Source organism: Panthera leo, chromosome D2 (assembly GCF_018350215.1).
Source record: "Panthera leo isolate Ple1 chromosome D2, P.leo_Ple1_pat1.1, whole genome shotgun sequence".
In the NCBI taxonomy this organism is placed as follows: domain Eukaryota; kingdom Metazoa; phylum Chordata; class Mammalia; order Carnivora; family Felidae; genus Panthera; species Panthera leo.
In genome coordinates, this window is record NC_056689.1 from 70,430,508 (window position 1) to 70,456,180 (window position 25,673).

The following is a 25,673-nucleotide window of genomic DNA, read 5'->3' on the forward strand; positions in this document are numbered from 1 at the left end:
TGGTAGATCCAGAAGTCATGCCAAGACAGGACAACATTTCAAAGGGAGATTCATGAATGTGAACAAGGGTTAACAGTGTCAGATGCTACAGAAAGGGCATAGTGCACAAGGCAACTGCTTTTGACTCTTCTGGAAATCTTTGAGGAAGCACTTCTGAATGGTAGTGGGGGGAAAAGCTGGGTTGTTTAGGGTTACAGAGGGGAAGAATCATGACTAGATAAATACATTGGGTATGATCTGCTCCTTCTAGAAGTATGTCGGTGAGGAGGAGAAGAAAAATGAGCCATGGTAGTGGATCAAGAGGATTTATTCAGGACCAGGTGGGAGTCGAACTCTTCTCCTTCAACAGCGTCCAACGAATGCTTTCTCTGTGCCTCACAGATGCCAGGCGTTCTCCAAGGTCTGGAGAGACAGCCACGAATACTGACAAAATTCCTGTCCCCGTGGGGCTTATATTTGGGGAAAGGGGGAGGAAGGCAGGGCACAAACACCAAAAAGTGAAAATAAACACATAGATATAAATAAGGTAATTCCATACAAGGATGTGGAATGTCAGTGATATATTAATGAAAAAAAAAAAAGAGATTGGTATGATAAGACCAAGACTGGCTGAGTTGGGGGAACGGGGTGGTCAGACAAGGACCCCCTAAGGAGGTAACACTTGAGAGGAAGCTTCAGGAGTGAGAAAGAACCGCCGTGGAATTTCTGACAGAGGGACAGCACGTTCAGGGTCCCTGTGGCAGGTACCAGCTCAAGGGACAAAGGGGCCAGTGTGGTAAAGCACAGAGAGCCAGGGAGATAGAAGGAAAGGGGAGGCAGCCAACAGATTACCACACGCCTGCGACCACAGAAGCAAGTTTGGGTTTAGTTCTAACTGCGATGTGAAACCACTGGGGGTGTTGAAGCAGGAAAAGCTAAGTGATCTTTTTTTCTAATTATTATTTTAAGATCATATATATCTTTTTAAAAGCCACTCTTGGCTACAGAGCAGAGAATAAACTCTAGGGCCAGGAGTGGAAGTTGCCGGCGTCTGTTGTGGGGGGGTCTAGTGGGAGACCAATGGTGGCTTGGACCAAAGTAGCAGCAGGGAAAAGGTGAGCGTGTTGCAAACACAGAGCCCACAGCATTTGCTGATGGACTGCATCTGGGGAGAGGTGGAAAGGGGCAAACTGAGGGAGAGCCCTTGGGTCTCCACCCAAGTACCTACGTGAATGGCAGTGCTATTTCCTGAGCTGGGAAGACTGGAGGAGGAGTCTGGAGGGAGTAGAGACTAACAGTCTCAGTGCTGGATAAGTCAAGTCAACTGTAAGACGTCTGAATCCCAGAAGAGATCTGAAGGAGAAAGCTGGGAGAAATCAGGCCAGAGATACAGATTTTGGAGTCATCAGTCTATGGATGTTTAAAAAAAAAAAAAAAAAAAAAAGCAAGCAGTTGGATTAAACATAGAATTACCACAGGATCCAGCAATCCCACTCCCAGGTATAGACCCCCGAGAATTGGAAATAAAACTCGTACACAAATATTTACAGCAAGACTACTGAAAACAGCCAAATGGTGGAAACAACCCAAATGGCCACCAACAGCTGGATGGATAAATGAAATGTGGAATAACCACACGACGGAATACTATTCAGCCGCAGAAAGGAACGAAGCCTTAATACACGCTACAAAGTGGACGGTGAACCTTGAAAACATTACGCTAGGCGAATGGTTCCATTTATACAAGAATACCCACGATAAGCAAATCCAGAGACAGAAGGCAGACGAGCAGTTGCCAGGGGTTAAGAAAGGAGCAAATGGGCAGCGGCCGCTGAATGGGTACAGAGTTTTCTCTTGGGGTGATGGAGGATGTTTTGGGACCAGACAGAGGTGGCAGTTGCACCATAATGTGAATGCAGTAAATGCCACTAAGCTGTATGCTTTAAAAGGGTGGAATTTATGTTCATGGTATTTTACCACGCCGAAACATACATACATACATACATACATAACAAACATAGGCAAGGGGGTTGGATGAGGTGACCTCCGGATCAGGCAGAGACGGACAAGACAGCCCTGGACTGAGCCCCAAGCATGTGAGAATTTAAGAGGTCAGCCAGAAGAGGGATAGTCAGCAAAGAAGGTTCGAAGGCACAAACCGTGACACCGGAGGAAAACCAGAGACGTTGCTGTCCTAGAACCCAAAGGGAAATGTGTTGCAAGGAGAGTCAAGTGACCATCTGTGTCAAAGAGTGACTTCGTGTGCGGTTCGGGGGGGACACTGCCACATTCGCCTGCTCCGTGGTGGAACCATTTTGCACTCTGATCGGCACTGCGTCAGAGTGCTCCCGTCCGCCCTGCAATAGAGCACTGTTGCCAGACCAGCGTACCGTCCTCTCCGAGGGGGAAATAGATCCCAGGGTAGATTTCACCTGCAACTCCTCTAACTGAGAGTGAGGCTGAACATCGTTACAGACATTCAGGGGCCACCCGTCTCTCCTCCATCGAGGGCTATCTGAGCCCGGTCTTCTTCCATTTTCTGTTGAGCTGGGAGTCTCCTCACTCTTGATTTCTAGGAGCTCTTGAAGTATCAGGGAGCTGGTCTTTTGTATCACCCCCTCCCTTGAAGCTCTTCTTTCTTCGCTACCTCAAAAGTATTCTCTTCTAGGTGTTCTTTCGTCTCCAGGGTCTCATGTGAGCCTTTGGGATGCTTTCCCCTGGGTACGTGGGCTTCTCCCCGACTCAGCACTTCGCGTGTTAGCGCCCCCGACCCTTCGTCTCCAGCAACCTCACTTCACTACATGCCCTTCTCGGGCATCCCTCCCCTTCCATCACTGCCTCCACCATGATTCTGATCACAACTGTGTGCTGAACTCTCCCTAAACGATGTGCAGCAGGATATTAACAAAGGACTTCTCGATGCTCAGGGCGGGCTGAGACCCCACAGCGAAGAACAAGGTGTGTTAGGCACCCAAGCATTCGAAAGAGAGGGGCTAGACCATCTAGGCAGACCTACAGAGGATGACCCAAAACACCACACAGAGACCTGGCCTCATCATGAGGGTCTTTACCAGAGGTTTGAGCGTTGCTCCTTAGTTCTTTGCAGAGAACCCACCGCCCTCAAACCAAGCAGAAGGCTTTAAGAGAATCTTCTGGAGAGCCTGGCTGGTGTCTTATGGAATTGAGGGGACGCAGGATTAGCTGACTTGTGTTGGAAAAGCTCTAAAGGTGAAAGGCTGGCTGGCTGCCATGGCCCCAAGTGGGGAGAGGAGCCCTCTTGTCAATGCTGTTCCCGGTGGTGGCACCCCCCAGTTAATGGTCATTTTCTCCCCGTTGGTCACGGAAATTGGAACAAAATTTGGAAAGTGTTGGAAGGGCATAATTGTTGCTTCTGCACAGTGAAGGAAACAATCAACAAAACTAAAAGGCAGCCTATGGAATAGGAGAAGATATTTACAAATGACATATCTGATAAAGGGTCAGTATCCAAAATCTATAAAGAACAGGGGCACCTGGGTGGCTCCGTCGGTTAAGCATCTGACTTCAGCTCAGGTCATGATCTCATGGCTCGTGAGTTCAAGCCCCATGTGGGGCTCTGGGCTGACAGCTTAGAGCCTGGAGCCTGTTTTGGATTCTGTGTCTCTCTCTCTCTGCCCCTCCCCTGCTTGTTCTCAATCTCTCTCTCTCTCTCTCAAAGATAAACATTAAAAATATTTTTAAAACAAAGAACTTATCAAACTCAACACCCCCAAAACAAATAATCCAGTTTAAAAATGGGCAGAAGACATAATTAGACATTTTTCCAAAGAAGACATCCAGATGGCCAACAGACACATGAAAAGATGTTCAATATCACTCATCATCAGGGAAATACAAATCAAAACCACAATGAGATACCACCTCACACCTGTCAGAATGACTAAAATTAACAACACAGGAAACAACAGATGTCGGCAAGGATGTGAAGAAAGGGGAACCCTCTTGCACTGTTGGTGGGAATTAAAACTGATGCAGCCCAGCCACTCTGGAAAACAAAAAGTTAAAAACAGAACTACTCTATGACCCAGCAATTGCACTACTAGGAATTCACCCAAAAGATGCAAAAATACAGATTAGAAGGGGCACATGCACCCCAGTGTTTCTAGCAGCATTTTCAATAATGGCCAGACTATGGAGACAGCCCAAATGTCCATCAACTGTTGAATGGATAAAGAAGATGTGAGATATATATACACACACATACATACATACAATGGAATATTACTCAGCCATGAAAAAGAATGAAATCTTGCCATTTGTAACAACGTGGGTGGAACTAGAGCATATTATGCTAAGTGAAATAAGTCAGAGAAAGACATATACCATATAATTTCACTCATCTGTGGAATTTAAGAAAAAAATAGATAAACATATGGAAAGGGAAAAAAAGAGAGGGAAGCAAAACACAAGAGACTCTTAATGATATGGAAAAACTAACAAACTGAGGACTGATGGAGGGGAGGTGGGTGGAGGATGGGCTAAATGGGGGATGGGCATTAAGGAGGGTCCTTGTCATGATGAGCACTGGGTGTTGTATGTAAATGATGAATTACTAAAGTCTATTCCCAAAACCAATATTACACTGTCTGTTAACTAACTAGAATTTAAACAAAAATTTGAAGAAAAACCCCACAAATTTAATATAATTTAATTTTTAGAAATAGAAGGGCATAATTATTGACTCTCCAGGAAGCTGAGAGGCAGACCTAACGTGGTAACAGCAGAAGAGAGGAAATGCCAAACAGGCAGAATTTGGAAACTCATGGAGAACCGGCCCTGTGCATTCATGGAAAACATCCTTATAAATAAGGTTTTTACAAAAGCTAAACACAGAAAAAATTCACACGATGTTGTTGCACAGTATTCACTTAAGATTTTCTTAAATCACTTGAATTTGGATCTTAGTTTCAGAAAATGAAGCTGCTTCAAGACAGGAAAAAAATAAAAATGAGACATTATTTTAGAGTGGTCAAGAGCTCTGGCTGGGGCGTCACACAGACCTGGGTTGGAAGTCCTGCTCCATCATTTATTAGTTGTGAAACTTGGAGCAAATCGCTCAACTTCTCTGAGCCTCAATTTCCTCCTTTACAAAGCAAACATAATACCCGACAAGGCTGTTACTAGAAGTAAATGGGATATTGCAAATGACACCCTTAGCATGGTGTCTGGTGTTCAGTCACTGGTTCTGACCAATCACGAGTGACACCCATCACTCGTCATCAGGGAGATGCAAATCAGAACCCCATTGAGATATCACCTCACACCTGCTAGGATGGCTCTCATGAAAAAGACAAGGGATAACAAATGTTGGTGAGGGTGTGGAGAAAAGGGAATGCTCGTGCACTGTTGGTGGGAATGTAAATTGGCAAAGCCATAATGGAAAAAAGTATGGAGGTTCCTCACAAAACTGAAACCAGCACTACCATAACATTCAGCAATCCCACTTGTGGGAAAATCAGGACCTCAAAGAGATATCTGCACTCTCGTGTTCATTGCAACTTTTCACAACAGCCAAGATGTAGAAACAACTCAAATGTCCTTTGACAGACGAAGAGATAAAGAAAATGGGGTGTATAGATACAACAGAACAGTATCTAGCTGCGACAAAAGAAGGAAATTCTGCCATTTGTGACAACATGGATAAATCTGGAAGGCACTATTCTCTGAAATAAACTCGACAGAGAAAGACAAATACTATAGAATCTAAAACAAAACAAAACGATAACAAAGTTTCATGGAAACAGAATAGGAGCATTCTGACCACAAAATAGAAAAGAGTTAATTAGCTATGGTAACTATATGAAGTGATAGACGTGTTGACCTCGGTGATCATTCTACAATGTATATGTATATCAAATCATCACATTGTATACTTCGAATGTATGTACTATTGTATTTGTTTGCTATTCCTCAATGAAGTTAGAAGGAGAGAAAGGAAAAGATGGGAGGGAGGGATGAAGGAAGGGAGGGAGGGAGGGAGGAGGAAGGAAGGAAGGAAGGAAGGAAGGAAGGAAGGAAGGGAGGAAGGAAAGGAAACTCTCTAAAGATAACTTCTTGAAGACAGGGTCCAAGTCTTCCATATAGACTTCCTATCCTACATCCCATGGCAAGTGGATTTTTACACCTGTATATTACCATTAATACTGTGACAATAACAATATTTCAATTAACAAAAGTATAAAGATTCCAGGGGCGCCTGGGTGGCTCAGTCGGTTAAGGGTCTGACTTTGGCTCAGGTCATGATCTCGCAGTCCATGGGTTCAAACCCTGCATCGGGCTCTGTGCTGCCAGCTCAGAGCCTGGAGCCTGCTTCGGATTCTGTGTCACCCTCTCTCTCTGCCCCACCCCCACTCACACTCTGTCTCTCTCCTTCTCTCAAAAATGAATTAACGTTAAAAATTTTTTAAAAATTCATAAAGATTCTTGGTCACTCAGGAGTGATGGCAGACATTTTACATGGCCACAGACAATGTTTTTAGTAAAGATAAAAAGAAACAGGAAAAAAAAAGAAAAAGAATAAAAGAGAATGTGACATAGATCTAGGTTTCTGTTACATGGCCCTGGAAAGAATGCACATGCCCTATCATTGTATTTTACATCTTTAATTTTGGTTGGTTTGGTGCTTTCTGACGGATGCTGTTAACTTTATGGAGTTTCCAAAGAAAGTTCTCTGTAATGTGCTCTGAAGGAAACTGAGAAGAAAATAAAGCACACTGCAGTAACACAGCCTGGGAGTGCAGAAAGACTATTTGTTCATCATAAATTAAGTTAAAAATATAGTTGCACAAGCAGATGACTAAATAATACTTAGATGCACAGATTTGAGCTTTTCTTTAAGTACAAGCTTATGTAAGATTGTTCCACTGAACTAATCTCGTCATTAACAACGCTTCAATGTGACATTTTTAAACATACTGTTTCATATACATCTAAATTCATGCTGTTTACACAGCACGCACGTAGCAAATTTATCTGCAAGGAGGACTTGGCATCACTGCAACACAGAATGTCATACTATGTTAGAGAGATCCTCGGCTTTCACACTGCATTAGAGAGAATCCTTGGATTTTATACTAAGAGAGTTCCTCAGATGTTTACACTTAGGCATCCGGTTCCATATTCGGCCCCTGTAGCAAAGGCATCCAGGACAGCTGAGAGCCATTCTTTAGTATCAAACGGCAGCACAAATGATCAGATTGGATTCTTGGAACTTAATCAGGTGGAGTTTTTTGGTGTTTGGATTGGGGGCATACAAGTCAAGTTCATTCGGTCTGTGGCCATGCACGGGTTAAAACATTACCAGCTGTGTCCACAGAGGACAGTTAGATGTACCACTTAGGGATGGATAAAATTAAGATGCTCGTGAGCCTCAGATTTCATCATAAATCTCAATCAATATACTGAAGGGAGTTATTTCTTAGTCAAACCCCTGCTTGCCAATATTTTAGGATCTGAACACCTTCTCCATCAAAATCATTACTTAGGGGTCAGAAAAATCCTGTTTTTCAGTGGATTCTACAGGAGAGAGACCCTGGGTTTAACTTGCCTCAAAGGCCAGTTTTGTTCTTCAGTTATAAAGGCTTGCTGTATCTCTCCGACCCAGCCAATCACCGTTATGCTAGTTCTAGTTCAGAAAAAAAAAATTAATAATAATAACACCCATGTTGCAGCTGGCAAGGCCAACTGTGGGTCCACACAATGTCAGAGCAACCTGCTGAAAAGTAGCGTGTATGATCAACCAGTTGGCTCAGCTGGTTTTTCTCCTCGAGCGGGAATTATTAACGTGAACCTGAATTTTTCTATTTCACTTGCAAGACAACAGTCGGGTTTCTTGGTTTGTAATGAAAGCTATAAAAGGACAGCCCATTTAACCCTACCGTAAGCACACACTGACAGGGATGTGGCTTACACACGCCCCTCCCGCTCTGAATGAAGACCCAGGCTACTTACTCAGCATACATGACGTCTCGATCTGACCACAGTCAGCCTGTGGCATTCATGACTTTGTGCCTGGCTGTAATCCTACAACAAAGGTGACTGTTCTCACCAGGGTCTGCGTGTCACTTATCTGGGGGCCATCTTTAGTGTGAAACATGAGAAGCCATTCTGCTTGCCCTCAGTCCTAGAAAACATAATATAAATTCCGAGACATAAGGTGTCAAACTTTCTTACGCGTGAGTAACGTCTTGTTATGGGTTGAATGCGTCCCTCCCCACCCCCAGAAAAAAACACGAGTTGGAGTCTCGGGACTCCCTTAGTCTCTCAGAATGTGACCTTATTTGGATCTTCAAACGTGATCTTTACAGAGGTAATGAAGACAAAATAAGGCCATTAAGATGGGTCTAATTCAATATGACTGGTGTCCTTATCAAAAGGAGAAATTTGGACACAGACCAGCACAGAAGGAAGACGGCCAGCCATAAGCCAAGGGGAGAGGCCCCGGATAGACCCTTTTCTCACAGCCCTCAGAACAAACCCACTGGCACCTTGATTTTGGACTTCTAACCGTCTAATTCACACCTCACCGATCCAGCGTCATTGGAGAACGAAACAACCCATATAAATTCATTTTCTAAATAATGAAAGTGTTCCGGAAAAGAAGCTCCAAAATTTTCATAGTACTATTTCTTAATAAAGATATTTCTAAGATGCACACTGCATTTCTTTTTTTTTTTTTTAAGTTTACTTATTTACTTTGAGAGTGAAAGAGAGAGAGAGCAGGAGAAGAGCAGAGAGAGAGGGTGAGAGAAAATCCCAAGCAGGCTCCGTGATGTCAGCACAGAGCCCAGTGCAGGTCTCAAACTCACAAACCGTGAGATCACGACCTGAGCTGAAACCAAGAGTCGGACTCCTAACCGACTGAGCCAGCCAGGCACCGCACACGCTGTGTTTCTTAAGCCGAGGACGGTTTAAGAGACACAATCTAAACCTTCTAAATGATGTGGGATCATCAGGTGACTGTGGGGTACAGAACACTGTCTCTGCGGTAAATGGCATCACTCGCGTCCCTGTTTTCTCACAGAAAGTTCCCAGATGTCCTCTCTGCCCACCCCCTGCACCTTTCTTACTCCTTCGCTCCGGTTTGTTTCTCCCAGTCTGTTACGAAAGAACAGAATCCGGAAAAACAAGGCATTGAAACTGTGTCTGAAATAAAATTAAGAGTTCCGAGTTAGGATCTGAAAGACTCTCCTAGGGGCTGAACCTCAGAGACCTGGGAAAACTTCCTTTGTTGCTGACTTCTCTACCAGCAAGAGATGATATAGTGAGACCCCTTATACTCGGGATAACTGCAGGGCTCGGCTGCATGGACACAAAGCAGGTCACCAGAGAATTTTCCAGCCTCCTTGAGGTCTTAGGAATTTACACCATGAAAAGCAGCAGCTTGGATCAATTCTCTCCAGGGAAATAGACTTCTCTCGCAAGAGCCCAGTGGGGCTTTCTTTTGTCATTGTTGGTTTCATATACTTGGAATATGGCTATACCATAGGATGGAACTCTCTCTGGAATGACCTTTCCATGATGCAAAATTAGTTTAGGAAATGCTAATTCCCCAAGCAGAACGATAATCAGATTAAATGACCACAAAGGAATAAACTTGCCTTTGAAACCAAAAGAGTACTTACCAAATTAGATCCTTTACTACATCCTCTCGCTTTTAAAAAAGAACACATTGATTCAATTATCCAATTTCCACTGGTTGGAAGCTGCCTTCTTTGCCACCCTTGGTTTTGCATAAAACGAAGAGTTTTCTGCTTTGTGCCGTGGCCTATAGCGGTGCTGCTGGAGCTGGTGTTAAAAACAAAACATGGGGAAGAAAAGAAAAAAAGCACCGATGTTTATTAAGTATTTACGAGAAGCCAAGCGCTAGGACAGATGCCTTTATGCCCTATCTTATTGACTCCTTCCAGACAGCGCCCGAGTAGGTGGGACATTGTTATTTCCATTAAACGGACGACGAAACGGAGGCCTGAGGTGTTCAAACAACTTGTTCCGAGTCATCCAGCTGCTAAGTGGCAGAACCTGCATTTTAACCCAGGCAGTCTGATTCCAGAGCCCGCATTCTTAATCATTAGGGTATAGAGAGAGGTAAATGTCAAAACTAATCACCAAAATTTGGGGCACCTGGGTGGGTCAGTCAGTTTAGCATCCAACTCCTGGTTTCCGCTCAGGTCAAGATCTCCCAGTTCATGAGCTGGAGCCTCGGGTTGGGCTCTTGTGCTGACAGCACGGGGCCTGCTTGGGATTCTCTCTCCCGCGCTCTCTGCCCCTCCCCCACTCATGTGCACAAGCGTGCTCTCTCTCTCTCTCTCTCTCTCTCTCTCTCGCTCTCAAAAATAAATAAGCATTTGAAAAAAAGAATCACTAAAATTAGCATAATCTTGCTTAAATGCCATAATTTGAAATTATGTAATAAAAAGCATTCTGAAACAAAACTGCATAGGCCAGGGATATTTTCAGAATCTCCCATCCAGCCCGGCTATGCTATAAAATACTGAGCATGATTTTTTTGCAAGGTTAACTGTGGCCTTTTAACTTACTTAATAAATTACTTTTATTCTAAGTCACTTCCCAGATGAGGATTTATGAAAACTATACATATGAGGATATATGCATGGGAATTTTATAAGCCAAGACAATATTGTGATCCACAAGATAGCTACGACAAGGCACACAATAAATTAGTAATGGGGTGGGGGGAAGGGCGGTGTGAAAAATGCTGCCACAGAGTAGTCAGCAGCAGGAGAGAGAAAAACTAGGGAGTGTGACGGAGATGATGACAAGTCAGAGTAAAATCGTCACTTCAGACATTTGCAGGATAAGTAAAGAGATATTTTCAGAACTATGCCAATACCATTTTAGTGCCTTCTCCAGGCATTTCAGAGACCCTCACAGCTCCACCTGGTTTAGAAAAGGATGCAGAATGGCCAAGCAAGTTCAGCTTTGTTTTTCATTTTCTGTTCCCAACTCCCAAGCAGCTTTATTTAGACTCTTAAATAAAATCCCCAAGATTGTCACAACTTTTTGAGTCTTTCATTCTCAGTAAGAGTCTTCCGTGAAATCTTTTTCCGGTTACAGATTTAAAAACAAACAAAACAATAAAGCCAAATTGCTTAATTGCTTGGCTTTTCTTTGGTGTTCTTTTGTCTTCAGAGTTAGCATTCATGTGGCAGTTTTGGAAATTCACACTGAAATGTACTCACAGTGAGAATTTCATTTGTGTGGCTAAATATGATTATTCTTCTAGACCTATTATACTTAAACCAATTGAACAATACAAATAAACATTGCATGATAGAATCTCTTCACTTGTTCAGGGCTTTGTATTCCAAAAATTACTCCATGACCTGCTCCAGGCCCCAAATATATCATGCAATTGAATTACGCTGACAAGTAGCCAGAGGTGAGCCAAAATCTGTTAAGGATGCAAGTTCTGGTAATTAAAGATTAGCTCAGGAGGCAGGAAAGTCAAGAACTCCCTTTCCCTTTCCTTGAAATCTTAAGCACGTCTCCCTCTTACGCTTCAGTTTCTCCATATTAAAATGGGGAGAAAGGAAATCCAATAATTTCTCCGCCAGTGTAAAAAGTAATTTCTATTTAGAAGGGGTTTACAAAGAAGGGCACTGCCCCCACAACATTTAATTAGGGGATAATGCTCTGGAAACAGAAATCTACCATGGGATGATGGTCTCTAATAGGTTTTATTCAAGGGGCTGCAAAGCTGAGGCATTGTGGAAAACAAATGGCATGTCTAAGGTTGATGCGTATTTTCAAAGCACGAAGTCTGACCACACTGGTAATCAAAATCCAAGTCGCAGCAACACGGTCTCACGAGTGTCTTCGGACTCGCCCCTTCCAAGGCATAGGACCTGACATGCCTCTATATAGTGAGTGGTTCTGGATGGGCTTTTATATAGTACATGCATAATGAGTAAGTTAACTAGAAAAATATCTATTCAATGCAAAGAAGTGAAAACACATATGAAAGAAAATACCTGTTTGGTCTACTCAAAGTACTGAACGGAGAGAAAGAAATGTAAATGCTTTGGTCTACCACCCAGAGGCTGAGCAGACAACCAATTCTTCCACTGGTTCCCATTGGCAATCCCGTTCGGTTGGGTGACCCAGATGCCATGTTCCATGGGTGAAAGGAAAAGACAATGTCTTCTTGTATTTGGGAGAATCTACTAGACACAAGCTTTTAAGTGGTTCCTCTATCCCACAGGAATTTATGAAGGACCAACTACCCAGCCAGAATAAACGGGAGCTAAAACGTTTAAAAGGGATCTTTCCTCCTCTTCAGAAGCTTAACACAGGGCTTAGGGGATTCTTGGTGCTACAAACCCCTTAGTTTGGTACAACATAATCGTTTTATCTGGGACATGGTAAGATTCTGTTAAAATAAAATCTAGAGTTTTCAATAATTAGTACAGCTTGCGGTCACCAGAGGCTCTGGACTCGGGCACACTGAAGGACGACTCCCAGCCAAATGTTCTTCATGTGCAGCAATGATATTCCTGGTGCCAGGGGCACCTAAAGGTAAGATTTCAGCTGACGAGCAATCCATTTTTATTTGTAATATAACTGAATAAAACCAGATTTGTTAAATTATTTATTTGTTTGTTTGTTTGTTTGTTTGTTTATTGAGAGACAGGGAGAGAGAGCAAGCCAGGGAGGGTCAGAGAGAGAGGGAGAGAGAATCCCAAGCAGGCTCCGTGCTGTCAGCACAGAGCCTGACGCGGGGCTCGAACCCACCAACCATGGGATCATGACCTGAGCCAAAATCAAGAGTCGGGACGTTTATCCAACTGAGCCACCCAGGTGCCCCAAGAACAGAATTTTTGAAAGTTGGCTTTAGTTTTATATTGCACTGCCTTCCTCTTTTTTTTTTTTTTTTTTTTAAGTTACTAGTCATGGCACTAAGTAGATGACTTGAGGGAAAAAATCCTTCCTTTACTTCTAATATTTCACCACCGAAATACTTTAAAGGAATTTATTTCAGGGACTCAAATAAACAACTACCTTTAAAAAATAGAATAGGGCATATACTAGGGAAGGGCACACAAGAAAAGGGAGGAGGGGGGGACTTTTTTGAAAAAGATAATTTACCAAAGATAAAAGCATTTAAACACAGTTCACTCTGATCCAGCCTCTGAGTCATATTAATGTCTGGTGTGAGAAAAGAGTCCAACTGATAAAGAGAAGCTTATTTAACTGAATGGACTTCTCATACGAGCAAACTGACCCCTTTCATGTGCTGAAATATCATGAGGATTGGATCAGACGGAATTTGATGTGTTACAAACACACGGTGCTATGTGAGATTTCAAGAAGCTTTCACATACATTCACATACATTTACCACGAACCAACGGTAAATCCATTTTAAAGATGAAGCCACTGCAGGAGGTCAAACCGAAAAGTGACAAAGCCAGGATACAAACCTGGATCTTCTGCCTCCCGGGTCGGAACACTTGCCAGTACAGCCAAATTTTGAAAAATATTTTTATTGGCTCTAGCGTTGTTCAGTGTAGTCATTGGACACACCAGGAAGAGGAGGAGGTGGGAAAGAGGGAGGAATTGGGAGAGAGGAGAGCTTTTGAATTTTCCAAATAGTCCAGGCTTTCAGTGATTACACACTGTCCTCGTTCTTATCACAATGGATGGAGTTGCTTGCCCCTGTGTAAATTGTGGCTGCCAACCCAGCATATGACCTTAAGTGCCAGCCACGGGTGCAGGCTGTTCTTTGGTTAGTTAGCCCTGAGTGACTGTTTTAGCAGTTTTGCTTTATGGGAAAAGTTGTGTATCTTTCCTCTGAAACAGCCACTTGAGCTCTGATTAACAAATCCCGCCATTTACCATCAGCCTCAAGGCAAATTTTGCTAACTTACCAGTTTGATACACTTCTTGGGGCTTTGCTTGGAAATTCCCCCCAAGATGTCCTTTGGCCCACATCCCAGCAGTTGTCCAGTTGGGCTATTAACTCTTATTTTTATCAAAAGAGTCAAAACTCAATGCAAGAATGGAAACGTGTTAGCCGAGCTCATGGCTTACAACCACAGGTGGGTGTAAATACTAGCAATCACTCCTGTGCAGACCTTTAATTCAATCTAGAACTTGAAATGAGATTCCAGTCATCAGCTATCCTCACAGAGCAGAAATGCCTGTATATACGGTATCACAAATGAAGGCTGAGGAAAAAGGTCATTCACCTGAAATATTTATGAAGATTAGGTCGTGCTTTTCATCGACGCGGACTTATGTGACCCCTTTCGAAAACACATGACGTATGTCCCACTTTATTCATTACTGAGTATGATACAGATTTATTTATCTCATGAGCCTACCTTGAATTTTATAGTTTGTAATGCTCACATGAAAAAGTGGACTGGACTATAGGAATATGAATTTTTACTGTAAATTCTAAGCATGAGGGAAGACTGTAACTCCAAAAACACTCAGTTATGTCTCCATACTAGTAAAAATGAGATTTTAATTAATTAAACATTAAATATTTATGACTCAAAGCTTAATGTGAATTAAGTAAATATTAATAAACATGGGAAATATAAAAACTAGGGGACAGTTCTGGCTCTAGAGCTTACAATCCATATGAGAAGAGAAAAGAAAAACAGATGAAAATTAGGAAAACAATATAAGAGGTGTCGAAAGGCGATATATTGTTAATTGCCTTGTGAAATGCAATTAGCAAAGTAATTACTATAGGTGGAGGAAGGAGGGATCGTTTCCAGAAACAGTGGGCAGGGATGACTGTAAAATAAATAAATAAAAAACATACCAGCCAAATCTTGAATACTGAATCCATTGAAATGGACATGAAGGAGGAGATTCTTAGTGGAAAGAACCCCATAAGAATGAGAAAGACCACAGATGCGAAAAAGAAAAAAGAAAAAGAAAAAAAAAAAAAAAAAAGACGAAGAGTACAGATCCAAAAAGGAAAAAGAACACAGAACTGCAAGTTAGGGTGACAGGGACAAGATAATTCTAGAAAGGCCATCTGGAACTGGACTTTTAAATGCCAAGTTGAGGAGTTAAGGTTTCTGAACACAAAAGCATCTTGCTTCACACTTGATCTTAGCCAAAAGGCCGAGAAGCGATTAAAAGCATCTTGCTTCAAAGCAGCATTTTAGAAATATTAACTTGACTATGGTATCCCAGATTAAATGGAGCAGGGAGATACAGAGACTGGGAGATCCAAGGGAAACCGTGGCACGTTCAGATATGGAACGATGCGAGAGGGATGGAACAGAGGTGGGGGTAGGGAATGGCAGGGGGAAGAAGCCTACTACCTCTCCACGTGCTTATCAGCATTTACCTTTGGAGCTTTCTGTTGTTTTGCAAACTACTGTCCAATCAGTGGGTTCCTAAGAACTGATTCCTTTCTGCAATCTCCAGGAGGGAATGGGGACACGTTGGAGTTTCATTCTGAATTTGCAACATGTGATACCTGTATAAGGGGATATGTTGTACCTTTTCTTCTTCATCTAGATCCTCCTCTAAGGGCAAAAAGAAAGTTAGCTCAAAGAGGTCCCCCCAAAAGCGTCATGGAATGTAGGATTTAAAGGAGATCTGAGAACATGTTATTTAAAAGAAAGCTAACTCCGGGGTGCCTGGGTGGCTCAGTCAGTTGAGCGGCAGACTTCAGCTCAGGTCATGGTCCCACAGATCATGGGTTTGATCCCCGCGTTGGGCTCTGTGCCGATAGCTCAGAGCCTGGAGCCTGCTTCGGTTTCTGAGTCTCCCTCTTTCTCTGCCCCTCTCCCAATCATATTCAGTCCTTCTCCATCAAAAATAAGCAAACATTAAAATTAAAAAAAAAAATTTTAACTTAAAAATAAAAGAAAGCCAACTCTAGTTGAGCACAGACTATTTCAAACTTTTCCATAAGTATAACTGAAAGAAAGCCTCAAAATGCCAGGGACCCCTTTACGCCCGCAGCTCTATGTTGGAACTCCTATTAAAATAACCTTCTGGTTTCGGGGCACCTGGGTGGCTCAGTCGGTTGAGCGTCAGACCTCACTCAGCTCAGGTCATGATCACACAGTCTGTGAGTTCGAGCCCTGAGTCAGGCTCCGTGCTGACAGCTCAGAGCCTGGAGCCCACTTTGGATTCTGTGTCTCCCTCTCTCTCTGACCCTTCCCCGTTCATGCTCTGTCTCTCTCTCTGTCTCAAAAATAAATAAACATTTAAAAAAAAATTTTTTAAATAAACTTCTGGTTTTGAATATTTGTGATTTAATGTATTTATTATCCAGAAATTTGGGGAAATTTGACATATCTCTGATTCAACAGGAAAAAAAAGTTTCAGGAGAGTTTTGTGACAAGTCAAATCTCACGCTCAAGTACATGGTATGTTTACACATGTACGTACATACGCAAATACATGTATCTATACATAGTATCTATGCATGCAAATACATAGATATTTATACCTATGGTAATGTTACTGGCATCCAGGCCTCTGTACTGAACCTCTCCAACCATGTTCTGGCTTTATCGCTCACAGAAATGCAATCCCCTGGCCCATCATGGACACTTAAGCTTGGCACACAGTATTCCAGAAACACCTCTTGACAGAAGATGGAGCAGGATAGAAGGTCTCCTCCCACATTCCCTACACCTCACTCCATGGCCGGGCACTCAGAACCCCTTTCCTGGGCAGCGTCAGATTCAACTCTTTCCCACCCCTTGGCTATTTTGAGGCTGTCTTTCGAGGGAGGAGGGAACAGAAGGAAGCCTGAAGGGGAGACAAGTTTGCAGTGACAGGTAACTAAGGCTCTCGTGAGCTTACTCTAAACTCAGGGTGCCGTCCCTGTCCCTCCCCTCTTTCTAGCCCTCCTCCTTTCCTTGTTCCCCCTTCTCAACCTTCCCAACTTGGCAGAACTAGGCTGCCAAGTCCTGGCGCAAAAGGGTGAATAAACATATCACCCACACCCACCCGCCCTGAAACACTGATTGACTATCCAGTTTGGGCCTAAAGCAAATCTACGTTTGGATTTAAGAGAAGGTAGTTAAAACTGCTTGACTTTATCAACTGAATCAGCATTGCTTTTAAGCTCCTGACTGGGGTTGCTGTGAAATTCAGTCTCTCTCTGCAAGGTACGAATTTGAGTTTGGTCCAGATGTTGGGGCTCCTTCCAGACGGTATTCTTTTTCTTCCAATGCTAGGAAGATACCCAGTGTGAGCATTGTATAACATTTTCATGCACCCTTACATGGGTATTTAGAAGCTGTTTACTTCTCAAGGATTCCATTAAAGGCTTTTTATTTTCAAGGCTGAGCTGAGGACGTCACCATGGCCAGAATAGAGAGGGGGCTTGCAGTCCCACTGTTACACTGTGTTCATGGTGGCTGTTCCCTACATAGAATCCACCCACAGCTGGGCTAACAACTCACCAATTTCAAACTGATTCATTGGCCGACTGGAAAACCAGGGATAGAACTTGAAACGCTATAGGATATTAACCCTCCTATTTACATATTTTCTCCTCTCACCCCTCCAAAACTAATCCTAGAGTTTTGAGAATCTGGGAACTTGGGCAAAGGAGAAAACAGGCAAGCCCAGCGCGAGGAATCTGAAATGTCAGCTCATGACGTCAACCAAAACGAACAGCACCTTTTTGTTTGCAGTGACCCAGCTCAAAATATAAAGCCATGTGAGTAATAAAACACAAAATACAGGTGTTATCACTGAACGTGGAGAGTCTGAAATGCAATCAAATGTGTTCCTTGTTCTTGGCGGTGTCATTTACTCTACGTTCACACTTGTGTTTCCCTGAGCCTCTCTTTTTAATATCGACACGCACCGTGGCGTCATACTCACGTAGTAATTAGCTGGGGCTGAGGAGCCTGTGATTTTCCAACTGGTCCTCAGCGTTAGCTGTTCAGATGCACAAACCTTCGCTTGCCTTCTGCGTCTACTGCACTGGAACAGAAGCTCCTTGCAGGAAGAGCGCACAGAGAGCGTTCTTGACAGATGCCAGGTTTGCTCCGGCAAGGCGGCCAGGCGCTCTGCTGGAAAGTTTTCCTCTAACCACTGACACCCGCCTCCGGTCCCCCGAGCTGGCAGGACGCAGGCTGGCTGGGTCCCCTCTTGACGGGGGAAGGGTTTTACAACACACTCTGCAAGGCTGCCGGATCCGAGAAACAACCCGGCAGCCGAACTCCTCCAACCCCAGCGGACAGACTGTCCGAGGCGCTCCGGCGCTGGGAGAACGCCGAGGCCCCCTCCCCGCTAAGGCGAACGCGCGCTCGGCTCGGCAGGGAACCTGGGCACTGGAGGTGGAGAGGATGCCGGTGGAGCGGGGGCGCCAGGAGGGAGCCAAACGCCAGAGGCAGAAAGGGCGCGGGAGGAGGCGGACTGCGGGAGAGAGTGGGAGCTTCGGGGAGCGGCGGGGACGGGGGTGGGAGCCGGGCGCAGTGGTGGGGTAGAAGAGCACCGGGCCCCGGAACCCGCGAGCGCGGGAAGGGCGCGCCCGCAGGAACCGGCGGGGGCGGGGGCGGCGCTCGTGCGGCGATCTGCCCCCGGACTCCCCCGAGCAGCAGAACGGCCGGTGGGAGGGGGGTGCGAGAGGTGGGAGGGTGCGGGGGGTGGGGGGGAAACAAGATAGGGGCGTGCCTTTGCCCGGATTGGCTGCAGGAGCCTGACGCGAGGTCCCGGGGGTTGGCTTGGAGGAGTGGGAGCGGGGTGGGGTGGGTGCTGGGTGCCGGGGCTGCGGGCTCAGCACGCTCAGAAACATGCTGAGGTCCCGGCGGCTGTTCCAGCAGCGGCAGCGGCTCCAGCAGCAGCGGCGGCGGCGGCGGCGGCGACAGCGCACGGCTCCGGCGGGGAAGGCGCCCGGCGCCCATGCCTCCGGCCCCGCGCAGCGGCTGCCCTGACCTGGCCGCGACCTCCCTCCGCGCGCCCCGCCGCCCGGGCCCCTGGGGTGTTCCCCAACCACGGCCCAGCCCCGCCACACCCCCCGCCCCCGGCCTCCGCAGCTCGGCATGGGCGCGGGGGCGCTCGCCCTGGGCGCCTCCGAGCCCTGCAACCTGTCGTCGGCCGCGCCGCTCCCCGACGGCGCGGCCACGGCGGCGCGACTGCTGGTGCCCGCGTCGCCGTCCGCCTCGCCGCTGACCCCGACCAGCGAGGGCCCCGCGCCGCTGTCGCAGCAGTGGACGGCGGGCATAGGCCTGCTGATGGCGCTCATCGTGCTGCTCATCGTGGCGGGCAACGTACTGGTGATCGTGGCCATCGCCAAGACGCCGCGGCTGCAGACGCTCACCAACCTCTTCATCATGTCCCTGGCCAGCGCCGACCTCGTCATGGGGCTGCTGGTGGTGCCGTTCGGGGCCACCATCGTCATGCGGGGCCGCTGGGAGTACGGCTCCTTCTTCTGCGAGCTCTGGACCTCGGTGGATGTGCTGTGCGTGACGGCCAGCATCGAGACCCTGTGTGTCATCGCCCTGGACCGCTACCTCGCCATCACGTCGCCCTTCCGCTACCAGAGCCTGCTGACCCGCGCGCGGGCGCGGGCCCTGGTGTGCACCGTGTGGGCCATCTCGGCCCTGGTGTCCTTCCTGCCCATCCTCATGCACTGGTGGCGGGCCGAGGGCGACGAGGCGCGCCGCTGCTACAACGACCCCAAGTGCTGCGATTTCGTCACCAACCGGGCCTACGCCATCGCCTCGTCCGTCGTGTCCTTCTACGTGCCCCTGTGCATCATGGCCTTCGTGTACCTGCGGGTGTTCCGCGAGGCCCAGAAGCAGGTGAAGAAGATCGACAGCTGCGAGCGCCGCTTCCTCAGCGGCCCGGCGCGGCCCCCCTCGCCCGCGCCCGCGCCCGGCTCCCCGCGCCCCGCAGCCGCCGCCGCCGCCGCCGCCGCCGCCGCCCCGCTGGCCAACGGGCGCATCAGCAAGCGGCGGCCCTCGCGCCTCGTGGCCCTGCGCGAGCAGAAGGCGCTCAAGACGCTGGGCATCATCATGGGCGTGTTCACGCTCTGCTGGCTGCCCTTCTTCCTGGCCAACGTGGTCAAGGCCTTCCACCGCGACCTGGTGCCCGACCGCCTCTTCGTCTTCTTCAACTGGCTGGGCTACGCCAACTCGGCCTTCAACCCCATCATCTACTGCCGCAGCCCCGACTTCCGCAAGGCCTTCCAGCGCCTGCTCTGCTTCGCGCGCCGGGCCGCCCGCGGGGGCCACGCGGCCGCCGGCGACCGGCCGCGCGCCTCCGGCTGCCTGCCGGGGACCCGGCCGCCGCCGTCGCCGGGGGCCGCCTCGGACGACGAAGACGACGACGACGTCGGGGCCGCGCCGCCCGCGCGCCTGCTGGAGCCCTGGGCCGGCTGCAACGGCGGGGCGGCGGCGGCGGACAGCGACTCGAGCCTGGACGAGCCGGGCCGCCCCGCGGGCGCCTCGGAATCCAAGGTGTAGGGTCCCGCGTCCGCCGCCCGCGCCTCCCTCCCCCCTCCCCCCGCCCGCGCCCCGGGAGCGAGAACGCCCAGGCGCCCCCACTGGCTTCCCAGGGGAGAGAGATCCGTGTTTACGCCAGCCCCAGAGCAGGTGAACTCAAAGCCCGCAAACCTGGTCTGAATCCTCCAAGGCGAACGCAAAAGCCACGGACCGTTGCACAGAAAGGAAAGTTTGGGGAGGGCTGGGAGAGTGGCTTGCAGATTTGTCTTGGTTCTTTTTTTCTGTGCGTGCTTCGGCCTTCTTTGGTGTGTGCGTGTGATGCATCTTCCGTTTGGGGGGGGTCGTCTCCCCCCCCCACCCCCCCACCCCCACTTCCAGGTGGTTTTTGACACTTGCTTCGAGGACTGGGTAGTAGAAAGGAGAAGCAGGGAGTCTATCAACTGGGCTTCCGTCCCATTCCCGGGAACAGGAGCAGTCAACCGGAGAGAGAAGGGGGAATGACAGTTGTCGGGACATGTTCCCTTTGCTTTCCAGAGAAAGTTCCTGTTAATTCCTGAGTAATGATGGTTCCTGTTCTTAAAGCAGAGGGAAAGGATGGATGCGAAGGAACGTTTCAAGAAATTTTAAGCTATTCTTGGAACAAGCGTCACCTTGCTTTCTGTTTGTAGGGCAAACCTGCAGTCCCCGCGCGCCTCGGTGGTCAGGCTGAGGGGTTTCTACCTCACACTGTGCAAATTGCACAGCAAGATAGAAAGACTTGTTTATATTAAACAGCTTATTTATGTATCAATATTAGTTGGGAGGACCAGGCGCTGAGCCTCTGTGACACGTAACTCTGTCCATTGAAGACAGGACAGAAAAAGAAAAACAAAACAAAAAACAAAAACAAGAGGAAACAGTTCAGATTACTGCACACATGGGTAAAAAAAAACAAACAAAAAAAAACACAAAAAAACAAAAACAACAACAACGACAAACAAAACAAAGAGTGGCTCCAAATCCCATTTTGCACAGTGTTAGGAATTGTAATGTCCACAGAAGGTATGACTTGCACAAAAAGAAATCAAATATTTTTTAAAGGGGAAGGGGGCAGATCTTAAAAAACTAAAATAAAATTCAAAACTCTACTTCTGTTGTCTGTTATGTTCTTGAGCTAATGATTTGTTGGAAAAATACATTTTTATACTCTTATCATGGTACTGTAACTGTATCCATATTATAAATATAATTATCCTAAGGATTTTTATCATTATTTTTTTATGTCCAAGTGCCCACGTGAACCTGCTGGTAAAATTTAGCACCCGCGTGTAAATTGTATTTCCTCTGTGTGTTTTACCAAGTATTTATACTCTGGTGCAACTAACTACTGTGTGAGGGATTGGTCCATGTGCAATAAATACCAATGAAGCACAATCAAGATTACGTACCGCGTGTCTGTAAAGGGTCAGTGATAATGGAAGAGACAGTTTGTTTTGTTCAAAATATAGGCTGGGTTTCCCATAGAGCTCTTTTAATAGCTTTTCATGACTCAGTAACATAGCAAAATGCCTCTAGACCAAATAAGGCATGCACCTACTGAGAGCTGCAGACTTGCCCTAAATTTTCACAGCCGGATTCAAGGTATTCTAGACTGCTTAGAGATGTTTTCAAGATCCCATCTGCTGCACTTGACTTAAGAAGTAACATTTGGGATGGTGTAGCTTTAAAAAAAAAAAAAAAAAAAAAAAAAAAAAAAAAAAAAAAGTGATACAGCCAGGTAGCTCAACTGCAATTTTGCACAGAAACGCAGGAGGAAAAAAAAAACAAAAAAACCCAACTCCTTGAATAATCAGTCGCCTACTTGCAGTGAGGTAAGTGGCTTCCACAGCTTGTTTTTGTTTTCCAATAGTAAATCACAGCCTACAGATGACAACCAGTGTGTACAGATTTCTCCAATGGCTGTTTAGCATGAAAACTGCTTTTATGCTTAAGTAAAAATGTATAAAAACAGCTTTTAAGTAAACGTTTTTCTTCTCTTGTATGATTAAATAGACCATTTTCCCAGAATTTTAGGGTGGGAAGGTCACAGGAAAAGGCAAATGTGAACATTTTTAATCTCCTAGCAAAGTTGTGACACCCAAATGGATAGGATATTTGTCGTAAAATTGATTCCTCAAGAAAGTATAGTGAAATTCCAGCCTGGGATCGATTCTGCATTCTCCAAAATAAGTTTAAGTATTTATCTTTGTATTTTTAAGCAAGCTTTATATTTCATGACTGTAAAGAAACCAAAGTGAAGAGTATAAAGTTTTTGACTCCTACTGAACTTTCTGATGAAGAAACTATTTTCTCAGGAAAGTCAAGATTGATTATCCTTTTTTTGCAGTGGAATATTCTAAAGACCAGGAGACAGTCTTCTGAGAAAGGCTAATGATGTAGATGTTTTAGAGACCAACAGAAGGTTGTATGAACAAAAGCTGCTATGAAGTTTAACCCCTTTAGGAAGGAAGGGAGGAAGGGAGGAAGGGGGGTGAGGGAGGGAGGGAGGGAGGGAGGAAGGAAGGAAGGAAGGAAGGAAGGAAGGAGGGAAGGAGGGAGGGAGGGAGGAAGGAAAGTGGGGAGGGGGAAGATGGCAACACTTATTTAAAAATACAAAGAAAAATACTGAAAGAAACTTAGTTTGGACAGTATAAAATGGACCTCAGAATGAAATCTCACTCACTCCCCAGGGAAAAAAATAGAGCCCACTTCATCCTCAGTTACCGCACTATGAGTATGTACGATGCATTTTGTAAGGGGTTTTGTTCTTTATTTTAATTTATAGCAGACAATTCATAGACAACACCTACAGTTTTATCTGAAGAACATTCAAGTACCAGGTTAATGCTTCACTTTCTGACTTCCTCACTGTGATTTTGTTTAAATAAGTCTTTGCATTTAAATAAAAAGGCATTTTTCCAGGCCCATCAAACCTCAGGTTTTAAAATCATGGAACGCTTTTAAACTTTAACAAACAAACAAATATATATAATTTAACTACGTGGTCTAAACTCTTCAGTGAATTAGAAGAAACAGCTATAATCTTGGGACCAGTTTTATGTATTTGTAGGAAATGGGAAAAGATTTTTCTATGATCCCTTGAGTCCCCTAAGGATTACAAGGATTCAGAAACAGACTGTGTCGGTGATTCCAACTACCCTTGAATACTACTTTTTGTTATTTTTGAAGAAGACAGACATTGATTTGCAATAGAAATGCAGGAAGCTGGGCTGTCAATCCCAACAGCTATGGCAATGGGAGGAGAGAACTGCCAATCCTGTTTAATCTGGTAAAATAATACACACCAGAAGTGACAGAGGAAAGCAATGAATACGCAGAAAGTCAACCTAATGCCATGGGCTTGTGTGTCACGAGTTCCAAAGGCATAAACCTTAAAATTAAAAGAGTGACCTTCTTTGTGATCAAGATTCGTTGATCCTCGCTACATTGGAAATTCTGTTTCCACTGCACGCTGCAAAGTACTCTAGTGTAACAAGATATTCCAGCCACTATAAATTCTCCCTCCAAAGAAGAAATGTATAATTGGTATAGCACATAGCTGAATCCCTTGGTGAACTTGTCTATATAAAACTTTGCAAATGGAGTTTATTTTTTCAGTCCATTCTTTCTTTGGAACTGGAATTATTAATAACTTCTTTTTCAGAATTATTAATAACTTCTAAATGGCTATTGTGAAACCTTTCCTTGTTAAAGCACATTTTCCTAGCTTATTTTAATTTTGCATTTTGAACATGCTAACTTCCTCTGGCAAATATGTAACGCTGCCAGACGGGAATTCTACACCGAAAGTTATCAGGATGATATTATCATTTAAGTTTTTAGCAAGAGCTTCTAAGTCAGGGTCTAATGGAAAATTATTAAGTTTTGCTGCCATATGTGAAAATCTTTAAAAGAATTTCTTTAACAAAGCTGGACCCATTAGTTCTTTTGAAGGAAAAGCATAAATAAAAAACCTTAGCACTAATTCAAATTAAACACATTGGCACAGATAATTTAGTTTTGTTCGTACGTTTCTGGCATAATGTGCTGAGAAATACTAATTCTTTTGAATCCCTGCCAATTTGCTACTAATCAAAATGGAGAAGATATGCACTGTTTGGATTATACCTAAAAATAGTCGTGCTACAGTCGCATCAGCAAATGGAATTAAATTAATTTCTCTTTCTTCCTCTTCGCACATACCCTCCATATTATTTACATTTCCATCAAGAAAATTGCTTCTGAATCCTCAGAATTTGTGATTCAGTGTGTCCCAAATTGCATTGCTACATTGCAATGATTTTTAAGCAAAACCCCATGGAACTATTTTCTGAGAAATACACCTCTCCTGAAATTCCCAGTTTTACCTTGCTCTCATTTAAAGGGTCTCTACTAAATAGCCCTCATAATGTAATCAAAGGGAAATCTAATTGTTCTAAAGACAGACTGGAAAAACAGCAGCCCCAAGGAGAAGCTTACGCCATAAGGTCACAGTTAGAGCATGATCTTTGCCGTAATGTCAGCAGGACCCAAGAAAGCCTTGGAAGGAATCGTCTACGCCCTTTAAGCCTTTGCCTTCACTTGGATGTCATTCAAAGACCACTCTGAACACACCTGAAGCCAGTTCTTGTCTGGGACCCGCCACACTCCCTGGCCCTTCTCTTGAGCACTCCCTTCAGTTCTTGAATGAACTCGAAATATCTAGAACATCTAGTTCTAGGTAAACTGTCTTCACAGCAGCATCAATTTCCCATGAACAGTTTCCTGAAGCTCTGATTTTCAACATCTCTCAACGTGTTCATTGCAATTTCTTTCTCCTCTCTCCACAATCCCTTGCTCGTCGTAGCTGTTAACTAGTATCAGCAAGATCACACTGTTTTCTTCCTATTTATGCCACGAAACTTACCTATGATGCATTTGAAATGTCTTAAGTTTGGATTTCTTCCTGAGAATTTCAGTATTGCTCATAATTATTAATGGGAAAAGTTTTAGCTTTCACTTGTATATTTCCTATACAAGGTCTTCACGTTGAGTGTAGGGTGTGGGGCTTTCTTAGGATCTCTTTTTCTGATTTTCTTTATTTTTCAGTTTTGAACTGATGGCTTTGTCAGTCTTTCAGTATCCTGCCTGCAAAGGATAACATTAGCTATTCCACTACAGCTTACTGTAAATCAGTTTTCCTAGCCATTATTAGGCTCGTGTGGGTAAATTTCTACTCTTGGAGAGCAGA

General features: G+C 45.2%; 1 protein-coding gene and 1 long non-coding RNA gene across 4 annotated transcripts; one reads left to right on the forward strand and one right to left on the reverse strand.

The window, feature by feature from the left end:
* Positions 1 to 298: 298 nt before the first annotated feature.
* Positions 299 to 18,056, reverse strand: LOC122202286. 3 transcript variants are annotated; one of them, XR_006194575.1, is made up of 4 exons: positions 17,859 to 18,056; positions 9,642 to 9,804; positions 7,969 to 8,140; positions 299 to 1,389 (listed from the first exon to the last, which is right to left on the reverse strand). It is a non-coding gene; the product is annotated as an uncharacterized LOC122202286 (long non-coding RNA). The 3 variants fall into 3 exon arrangements; XR_006194576.1 differs by lacking the exon at positions 299 to 1,389 and adding an exon at positions 6,457 to 6,710; XR_006194574.1 differs by lacking the exon at positions 299 to 1,389 and adding an exon at positions 6,457 to 7,642.
* Positions 18,057 to 19,008: 952 nt separating this feature from the next.
* Positions 19,009 to 20,484, forward strand: ADRB1 (adrenoceptor beta 1). The gene has a single exon (XM_042908610.1). The coding sequence runs from the start codon at positions 19,022 to 19,024 to the stop codon at positions 20,444 to 20,446; it is 1,425 nt and encodes a 474-aa protein (XP_042764544.1). The 5' UTR covers positions 19,009 to 19,021; the 3' UTR covers positions 20,447 to 20,484.
* The last annotated feature ends 5,189 nt before the right edge of the window (positions 20,485 to 25,673 follow it).

Excerpts from the sequence above, each read along its gene's own strand:
- ADRB1 (XM_042908610.1), top strand. The coding sequence starts at position 19,022 with ATGGGCGCGGGGGCGCTCGCCCTGGGCGCCTCCGAGCCCTGCAACCTG.